Source organism: Antrostomus carolinensis, unplaced genomic scaffold, assembly GCF_000700745.2.
Source record: "Antrostomus carolinensis isolate BGI_N321 unplaced genomic scaffold, ASM70074v2 scaffold680, whole genome shotgun sequence".
Classification (NCBI taxonomy): Eukaryota; Metazoa; Chordata; class Aves; order Caprimulgiformes; family Caprimulgidae; genus Antrostomus; species Antrostomus carolinensis.
The window spans coordinates 1-9,963 of record NW_010287521.1 but is presented as its reverse complement, the minus strand read 5'-3'; the positions used below and the strand labels follow the sequence as shown (position 1 = coordinate 9,963).

Here is a 9,963-nt window from a genome sequence, read left to right as displayed (position 1 = left end):
TCCAACCCAGACCACTCTGGGATTCTATGATCATACAGAAGTACTGTCCATCCATGGGAGGTGGCTGGCATGTGGAGATAGGAAAGCAAGTGCGGTGTAGCAGAATGGCTTGCTTTGCTGCCTGTACTCTGCTTGTGGGAGCCCTGTGGGCCGGCATTTCTCTTCCCCAGCTCTGTTGCCCTTCTCTGGACACGCTCCAGCACCTCCATGTCCTTCTGGGAGTGAGGGACCCAACACTGAACCCAGCACTCGAGCTGCGGCCTCACCAGTGCCCAGCACAAGGGGAAGAGAACTTCCCTGATCCTGCTGGCCATGCTATTGCTGATCCAGGCCAGGATGCTGTTGGCCTTCTTGGCCACCTGGCCACACTGATGGTTCATATTCAGCTGCTGTTGACCAACATCCCCCAGGTCCTTTTCCTCCAGGCAACTCTCCAGCTAATCTGTTCCAGGTTCCCTCCAGTTATTGAAGGTGAATAATATAATTAGCTTTAGCTAGGGCTGTTTTTTTTTATCTGCTGTGGTAGCAGCTACAGAACAGTCTGCTGCTCTCAGAAGTTGTGATGTGGGCACAAGCCAAGTGTCTACCCTGTCTTCATGTTGGACTTCAAGCTGTCAGTGTCTCACAGGAAGGTGAAAGGCTCGCTCTGTCTCTTTTGCTAAGTTCTACTGATGCTGAGCTAGTTTTCTTGCTCTTCTGATGTCTAGTTCTCCATCCCTAGGCCAAGAAAAATAGAACTGCTGACATCTGAACATCACTGAGTGTGATGGATGACATCTTGCAGCCACATGACTTATTGTCAAAAATTTTCTGTTGATCTAAGTATCTGAGGCAGGAGTCTCTGCTTCTACAAGGACCTACTAGTAACCCTACAAGGGCTACAAGTTCAGCAGAGGTTAGGGGTTAGACTGAGGTGGGGCACTGGAGAGAATCATAGAATCATAGAATGGTTTGGGTTGGAAGGGACCTTAAAGATCACCCAGTTCCAACCCCCCTGCCATCAGCAGGGACACCTTCCACTAGACCAGGTTGCTCAAAGCCTCATCCAGCCTGGCCTTCAACACTTCTAGGCAGACCAGGTCACCTGGTGCTGTGTACAGCAAGATTCAGTTAAATGCTTTTGTTGCTCTCTGTTTCTCCTCAGCCCCAGTGGGAACAAGAATGTCACTGTCACTGTGCCTCACACCATCACAGAATGGAAAGCAGGGATGTTCTGCACAGGACGTAATGGCTTTGGACTTGCTCCAACCGCCAGTCTCCTTGTTTTCAAGCCCTTTTTTGTGGAGCTTGCACTGCCATCTTCTGTGATCCAGGGTGAGACCTTCATCTTGAAGGCCACAGTCTTCAACTACCTGCAGCAATGCATGAAGGTAGGTGAGCCCTGATGGGCTCTGCGAGAAAAGCAGGGTATGGGTAGGTAGGAGGTGGCTGAAATCTGTGGCCTGTGGTATTTAACTTGTTACCACCTGCCATCCCTGCTGCCCCTTCAGATCCAGGTGACCCTGGAGGAGTTGGCACACTTCCAGCTGAAGCCATGCAAAGACTGTGTCTACAGCAGCTGTTTATGTGCCGATGAAGCTAAGACCTTTCAGTGGAGTGTCACAGCTGAGCAACTGGGTGAGAAGAACAGGGAGGTGGAATTGGGAAGGGATGGGACCAAGGTGGGGATGTTTTGTAAGTGCTGACATGGAGTGAGGAGTTGTTTGTCCTGTTAACCAGAGACTACTTGTTTGCATTCATTCCAAGGTCATGATTACTCGTAAGTCTGTGCTGGGAGGGACAGAATCATACAGGGCTCTGATCCCGTTTTTTGTTGTCAACAGGTGATTCCTACTGTATTAATGGGAAGTGCTTCCTCAGAAGATGTTTCATGCACCTAAACATGTATTATTTTCAGGGCTCATGAACATCACCCTCAGCACAGAGGCTGTGGCCACTGAAGAACTCTGTGGAGGACAGATACCATTTGTCCCAAACCAAGGACAGAAAGACATGATCACCGAACTCCTCCTAGTCCGGGTCAGACAAGCTCTTCTGTCACCTAGACCTAAAAGTGGGCTTTGTGCAATTCCCAGATTTCATGTGGGTTAATTTGGGGAGTTACCCCTTGCTCGTGTAATTAGAATCTCAGGGTCTGAGCTGGCCCCAACCACGAGGGCTGATGGATGTGAGAGGTGGAGAGATATCCTCCACTTCATACCATGGAAAACTTTAAATCTCTACATTCTTTTACGTCCTCACTCCTGAGCTCCCTGCTGGATCTTACAGCATCAGTTTCACAGACGTTCAGAAGTGATGATATTCTGAGAACGCGTACTGCTCGCTTATCTGCAGTGAAAATGATTGACAATAATTTACATTTTTATGTGATAATGATGTTACTCCAGCTGACTCTCCAACCTGAACCAGGATTTTGTCCATATCTATTTCTAATCCACTTGCAATCCTGTTTCTCTCCTGTGTGCTCATTATAACGCTACTTTTATGTGCTCCAACAGCCAGAGGGTGTGTTGGTAGAAAAGGCTCACAGCTCCATCCTGTGTCCCAAAAAAGGTAGAGAGATTGTTTTCTTCTCATCACCCCCTTCCTACCTAACCACCTTCTGGGTCTTCCCACTTGTTGAAATATTTAATCTGACAACATGACCCAAGCTACAGAAGCATACGCTAATTGTGGTGCCAATTAGAGCTTTCCCAGGGTCAGGATGTGGGGAGGTTCAATCTTCTAGCAGTGACATCTCTGATACTGTGTGGTAGCTCAAAGCCTTTTTCACTTGTGGTAATAAAACCAGACAACTGAACATGGTGAGGCTGGAGGACGTGATTTAGGATTTCTGCTCCTGTCTTGAATTTTCTGGTGTATGACAGGGCCATTAGTAGATTTTGAAAGCACAAGGTGCATTGAGAAGATGCATCTGCAACTGAAATCTGAAACGAAATTGAATAACTTAGGAAAAGAAAAGCAGGAAGGTGGCTTTGACCTTGAGGTTGAAGAAGATCCTCTCAACCTCTTTAGAAGGAAGGCTGTTAGGATAGCGCAGTCACAATGACGTTGGTGGAGTTGAGGGTGGAATGGGTCAAGCTTTTTTAGGTGATCTTCCACCTCTGTGACAAGAAAATTAGATGTTAGCACAGAACAGTATTGAAGAGTCTTTGGGGATTTTGAAGGCTATTTTCATCATAATCTTTCTTTTTGCCCTCCCCACACACCTTACCCCACTGGTGTCAGGGAATCCAGCACAGGAGTCTGTGTCCCTGATGTTGCCTCGAAATGTGGTTGAAGGTTCAGTCAGAGCCACTGTCTCGGTCACCGGTAAGGAATTCAGTGATGATAATACCTTTCCAAATCCTGTGTCTCCGATTTTAACCCTAGGAAAGCCCAAGCCCAGAACCACCCACACCCTTTCTAAGGTTTCCAAGGCTCCACTGCCTTGTTCTTCCCATGCGTGTGGCTGTGTTTCCTGGTTCCAAATAACCTAAAACACTCAGCAGGGGGGAAGGTGTTCTGCTTATGGGCTTCCCCTACCAGGATGGGAATGTATACAGGCCATATGGTGGGCATGGTGGAACTGATAAACTGGCTGGACAGAGGTGGAGGTGTCTCCACACTGCTGTGCTGGGGCTATCTTGCCTGGTACACTGCTGGGAACAGGTCACAGGTAGAAGGAGATGAATCCCCAAACCTCCTGCTCCGGAGGTGATCAAGGCCAGGGAGGTAGTGGAGTCACCTTCCCTGGAGGTATTTAAAAGACGGGCAGATGAGGTGCTCAGGGACATGGGTTAGAGGTGGAATTGGCGGTGTTGGGTTTATGGTTGGACTCGATGATCTTAAAGATCTTTCCCAATCCTATGATTCTATGCTCTGTTCCAGGTGACCTCATGGGGACAGCACTGCAGAACCTGGACCGTCTGGTGCAGATGCCCCATGGCTGTGGGGCGCAAAACAAGGTGCTGGTTGGCCCCGGTGACTATGTGCTGCAGTACCTGGTGAAGACTAGGCAGCTGACCCCTGAGATCAAGGAGAGGGCAAAAGGTTTCCTGCGCAATGGCAAGTACAACAGACCCACCTTGCCCCTCTGCCTTCCCCTGTGTCCAACCTACCAATGGTTGCCCACTCTCCTTCTCCTCAGAGTGCTCAACCACTTCTAGCGTTGACACCACCCCATTCCCTGCCGAGTGATCTCACTGCAAATACCATTCTGAGCACTAATGTCCTGTCCTGCTTCCCAGGGTACCAGATACAACTGCAGTATCAACACCCTGATGGTTCCTACAGTGAATTTGGTACCAAGGATGAGTATGGTAATACTTGGTAAGCCCCAGACTCTCTCCCTGCTGTCTACCTGTTGTCTGACAGCCTGGAGGTGGGCATCTTTCTGCTTCCAACATTGAATATTTTCCATTCTATTGGACCCAAACTGTTCTAGATGCTTTGTGGGCTAGGGCATCCCACGGGGATGCAACTGTCCTTGGGATGAACTGTCCTTAGACCAGCAAATAGCAGAACAGTAGGTCAGGAGAGACTCACCAGTTTCACACTCACACTTTTTTTCTTTGTCTTCTGCTTAGATTCTTTCTTTCCACTGTTCTTCCCTCTCTCTCATTCACTCCATCTCTTTCTGCTTCTCTCTTAAGCTTTTTTTTCTGTTCTCTTCCCAACCAGGCTGACTGCATTTGTAGTTAAATGCTTTGTCCAAGCCAAGCCATACATTTTCGTGGACAACAGGACCATCCAAGCCGCTCTTACCTGGCTGGAGTTCCACCAGCTTCCCAATGGTTGCTTCAGAAATGTGGGCCAACTTTTCCACACAGCCATGCAGGTAGGAGCCAGAGCACCTTGAAGGACAACTCAAAGCAGATCTTGCCAAGTGTACTGATAATTGTTTAGTTCCCTTTCCTGTATTGTTCTGCAAGAAAGCGTGGGAGCAAGCCAGGGATAGATGGGACCTTTACTGAGAAGCTTCAGATCTTTGGTTATTAACTTGCCCAGCTTTTTGGATGTTTATGCTTTTTGTAGGGAGGTGTGGATGGGGAGGTCCCCTTGGCTGCCTACATCACAGCTGCATACTTGGAGGCAGGAGAGTCACCAGAGGTAAATATTGTGATTCTTTGCTGTGCTCTTGCCTTGAGATCTGAATCCTGAAGAGCTTAGTGGTGTCACTGGGGCAGGCAACAGAGCATCTCGGAGAGGCTTGTGGACAACGTAATAGGGCAGGGGAGGAAGGTATTGTCACTTCTGAGGAAAAAGCCTCAGCTATCCCTTGAGGAGGACATTCCTGGCAGGGGAGAAGGTGAGGTTAGACTACAGGGAGCCATTGGAGTTCATGGCTAGATACTATGCCCATTTCTCAGGCTTTAGCTGCTGATTCCTGCTTCCCCACCACCCCCATCCTCCCAGCCCCTTGCTACGCTTTGTCTAATACACAGCTGAGAGCTAGTAGTGAGTTCTTAGGGAGGAGAGGTTGGTGTAGCTGCTCCCACGGTGAAGTCAATAGCCATAGTGACATATTTCATGTGCTTTAGCTTCCCAGAAAGTAGAAGTCTGGGAAAGGAGCACTGTAGGGAGATATGTGTGGTGAAGTAGGGCAGGTGGAATTGCACACCTAAGTAATAACAGAAGGGAATCTTACAAGTGCTGAACATCAGAACTAATTACTCTGTGGTACTGGCAGATAAAAAAATATAGTCAACTTGATGGAGAAATGTTGTTACTATAGACTTTGAGAAGCCAAAATCTCTGGGAATAAGCAAAGTGAAAGAGCAGTGCTTTTCATTGCAGCTGAAGCAATAAGTTTTCAGGAAAAAAGCGAGACAGGTGGAAATGAACTTTTTTTCTGGCAGCAGATGTTCTTTCAGGTTACCTTTTTTCACCATAAGGACAATTAAGTGTTGAAACAGGTTGCCTAGAGAGGTTTAGTTGTCTCCGACATTGAAGGTTTTCAAGACATGAGTGGATAAAACACTGAGCAACCTGGTCTGATCTCATAGTTCACCCTGCTTTGAACAGGAAGTTGGAGTAGAGACCTTCTGAGGTCCCTCGCAATCTGAATTATTCTACCATTTGGTAATTCTATGAACTGCTTGAGTTTTTTCCGTCTTTTCATAGAGTCATAGAGTCTTAGAATGGTCTGGGTTGGAAGGGACCTTAAAGCTCATCCCGTTCCTGCCATAAGCAGGGACACCTTCCACTAGACCAGGTTGCTCAAAGCCTCATCCAACCTGGCCTTCAACACTTTTAGGGATGGAGCATCCACTGAATGCTGGAACACAATGCTGCTGACATCAGTGGGTTTGCTGCCTCCTGCCAACAGCAGGACTGGTGTTCCAGGGGAAACTGGAAATCCCAGTGACCTTGTAAGGCACTGTAGAGGTGAATTGAACTCAGTCATCTTGGTCAGCAGGCTGGGTGTAAACGTTGGTTGTGCATTGTTGCTCTTGTTGTGTTTGGACTTGAAAAGTAAGATGTAGTGGTGGTGTTCCAGCAGTAAGGCATTCATTTAACAAGGGAGCAATGCTGAAACCCATGACCAGCTTGGGTTGGGTCTATCAAGCACCTTAAGTGAAGAGTTGGAGACATTGCTTACTGGTGCTGCACTGCTACAAAGGGAAGAGTGCAGGCTTGGGCACAGAGATACCTGGAGGAACACATGGGGTGCTTCCTGTGCCAGCATCTGCTAATGCATCCTTCTGCTTGTGTGCCTCCATGTTTGCCTGCCTCACGTGTGTTTGTGTGTGACCAACACCCATGGAACTCTTCTCTGCAGAGCACAGTGGTGCGCAAGGCTCTGGGCTGCATCGCTCCTTCCCTTCCCAAAGCTGCCAGCACCTACACCCAGGCCCTGCTGGCCTACACCTTTGCCCTGGCTCAGGACTCTCAACGCACGCGAGAGCTACTTGATATCCTTGATCAAAAGGCAATCAGAGAAGGTATGAGAACCTCAGTGCCAGGTGAGCATCAGAGAAGGGACACGTGACCTTTCTGAGCCCTTGGTTACATACAACCTGGAAGGACCATAGCCTTACTCTTTTGGTCCTTCACCAAAGAGATTTTTTAGACAGCCAGTCTACAAACTCAAGGAGTGTGCTGGCAATGCTGTGGTGTGGGTGCTGATCTCCTTCAAACCTCTTGTCCTTTTCTGGTACCCAAAGTGGAGGTTGGGCTCAGAGAGAAGTGGGCTTTCTTCTGCAGGACTGCAAAGCCCCAGAGAGGGAAGCAAGCTGGCAAGCTTCCCTGCTTCTTGTTAGTCTCTGACCCCCAGGACTGACTAGTGGGTAGCTAGCTAGTGTCAGGTAGTTAGTGGACCTGGCAAACAGGACAATGGAGAAGTTGGACATCTGGGACGTATGGGTGCCAGAGCCCTGGGACAGGCTGCCCAGAGAGGGTGTGCAGTCTCCATCTCTGGAGATGTTCAAACCCACCTGGACACTTTCCTGTGCAACCTGGTGTTTGAGGTGCCTGCTTTGGCAGGGGGGTTGGACTGGATGATCTCTCGAGGTCCCTTCCAACCCCACCATTCTGGGATTCTGTGATTATTTTTGTGTACCACCTTGCTGTGCAATATGGAGCATTGGGTTTTGCAAAATACATGGGATTGCAGTTCATCCAGCGATGTGATGACCCAGTCACAAGGGATTTACTCGATGGCCTTTGTAGACACAAGCCACTGTGCATCTTAAGCCTCAGGATTTCTTTCCTGACATGTCACAATGTCATCTGCTCCCTTCCTTTCCCAGATGGGCAGATCCACTGGAGTCAGACCTTGTCCAAGCCTAAACCCAGCACCAGCCCTTGGTCACAGCCACTGTCTGTGGATGTGGAGTTGTCAGCCTATGTTCTCCTGGCCCTGCTCTCCAAGCCAAACGTCACAGGGTCTGATCTCACCACAGCCTCTGGCATCGTGGCCTGGCTCACCAGGCAGCAGAATGCCTATGGAGGGTTTGCCTCAACACAGGTAACTCATGGCCAGGGAAGGGGATGTTGCTTAAGGAAGAACCTCTTCACAATCTGTGCACCATTTCTGCAAGTGTGAACGCATCGAGGAGAGGAGCCCTTGTATATGGAGGTTGTCAGGACAACGAGTTCAAGTGGTTTTGGGTCTCAGAGCTGGAAATGTCATTGTTTCTTCTTTTTCAGGACACAGTAGTGGCTTTACAGGCCTTGGCTAAATATGCAGCACTGACGTACAGCACGAAAGGGGCTGCAGAAGTGAGGGTGAGGTCCCAGAGAGGCTTTGGGAGGAAGTTCCAAGTCTCCTCCCAGAACCGGCTATTGGTACAGGAGGCAGCACTGACAGAAATCCCAGGAAAGTTCTCAGTGCAGGCGCACGGCAGCTGTTGTGTCTTTACCCGGGTAGGTTCCCACAGACCCTGCTGTGACGACCCTCTGCTCATCATCTTATCAAAACCAAAAGTCTCCTTTGCAGCTCTGTCCAAGGAAACGTGCACTAACTGGGCTTTGATCCCAACGTGTTGCCAATGCAATAAACCTGTGCAAATGCAAAACCTCTCTAGGAGACTCGGAGACAGAACACGTCCAAATGTGAGGACAGTGATGCTTCCATGGCTCTCATGGTATTGGAGGGTGGAAATGTTTTGTAGTGGTCCCACTGCTGCATGCCCAGCCTGCACATGCTCAATGGGAAGGGTGAGGAGAAGATGCTCCAGCTGGCAGGATCATGGAAGGTTTCCAACCTGAGTGACCTTCATTTTGAGTACTGGGATGAATGTGCTTGCTGTGTATTGTTTATCCAGTCACTGTCTGGGGTCCGTATCTTGAGGATTAGAGTAGTTGGTGAAAAAAAGGTATGATAGATGATATGGAACTAATTATCCGTGTCTTATCCTGTCTTTTTGTCTGTCCCTGCAGATGGTGCTGAGGTACAACACGCCCTCCCCTCAGGTCTCCAAATCCTTTGCCTTGCGAGTGAGAACTGAGCCAGTCAACTGCACCGAGGGCGACACAGACTCTGTTACTGTCTATGTCAATGTCAGGTGACTCTAAAGACAAAGCTCCACTTGGGAAGGAAAGCCAGGCATGACTGGCGAGCTGAGGGGTGCTTCTTGGCTGTGATGGAGGCACCAGGCAGTTTCATAGAACAGAATCATAGAATTGTTTGGTTGGAAAAGACCTTTGAGATCATCAAGTCCAACCGTACCTGTCCACTACTAAACCAGATCTCTGAGCACCTCATCTACCCATCTATTAAATCCCTCCAGGGATGGGGACTCAACCACCTCCCTAGGCAGCCTGTTCCAATGCTTTCATGAAGAAATTTTTCCTGACATCCAATCTGAACCTCTCTTGGCGCAACTTGAGGCCATTTCAGCAGAAGGTCTAGGTGGAAGATGGAGAAGGAAAGATACAAGTGTCTCTGGGGAAGGGGAAATGTTTCCAAGGGCTTTGGTTCTTGTTAGGGAGAGGAGTGCAAGTAGTCACCTCAGACTGGGGATGCTCAGAGCAGTGCAGCCATCATCTGTCTCCTGTGAGAGGGAGCAGTGACTGCCTTGGCCCTGGTCCTGGCCAGGCTGCTGCTCAGGGTCCTGCACACAGGGTATGGTGGTGGAGGGAAGGGGGAAGCTGGAAGACACTCTCTTTTCGATCTTCTCCTTCAGGTACACTGGGAAGAGATCAACTTCCAGCATGGTGATCGTGGAGGTGTCTCTACTGTCTGGATTCGTCCTGGCTCCAGGATCTGGGATGTCTGTAAGAAGGCTGGAATCAGGATGGTGATGTGTCAGTGGGACCATCCATGCCCAAGGAGAGGGGGAGGTTGCATAGGAAGGTGTTGCCTGTCTCTCTCTTGAGCAATCTCACCATCCCTCTGCCACACATCAAATGTGAAAACATACTGTTGGCTCTCTTTTTGTGCTTTGAGGAGGGTGATCCTCCTGGCCCAATTGCTCAGCATATCACAGAATCCCAGAACGGTGGGGGTGGAAGGGAGCTCAGGAGATCATCCAGTCC

At 49.1% G+C, this 9,963-nt stretch overlaps 1 protein-coding gene across 1 annotated transcript; it reads left to right on the top strand.

Annotated features, from left to right (window-relative positions):
- Nucleotides 1–1,070: 1,070 nt before the first annotated feature.
- Nucleotides 1,071–9,702, top strand: LOC104519093 (alpha-2-macroglobulin-like protein 1; the record flags this gene model as incomplete). The annotated part of the gene is made up of 14 exons (XM_029083744.1): nucleotides 1,071–1,370; nucleotides 1,491–1,617; nucleotides 1,898–2,019; nucleotides 2,499–2,553; nucleotides 3,229–3,312; nucleotides 3,871–4,047; nucleotides 4,230–4,311; nucleotides 4,663–4,819; nucleotides 5,017–5,091; nucleotides 6,764–6,926; nucleotides 7,734–7,951; nucleotides 8,134–8,349; nucleotides 8,866–8,990; nucleotides 9,612–9,702. Coding segments are annotated over 14 exons (1,992 nt in total), but the record flags the coding sequence as incomplete, so codon positions are not given.
- Nucleotides 9,703–9,963: the final 261 nt, after the last annotated feature.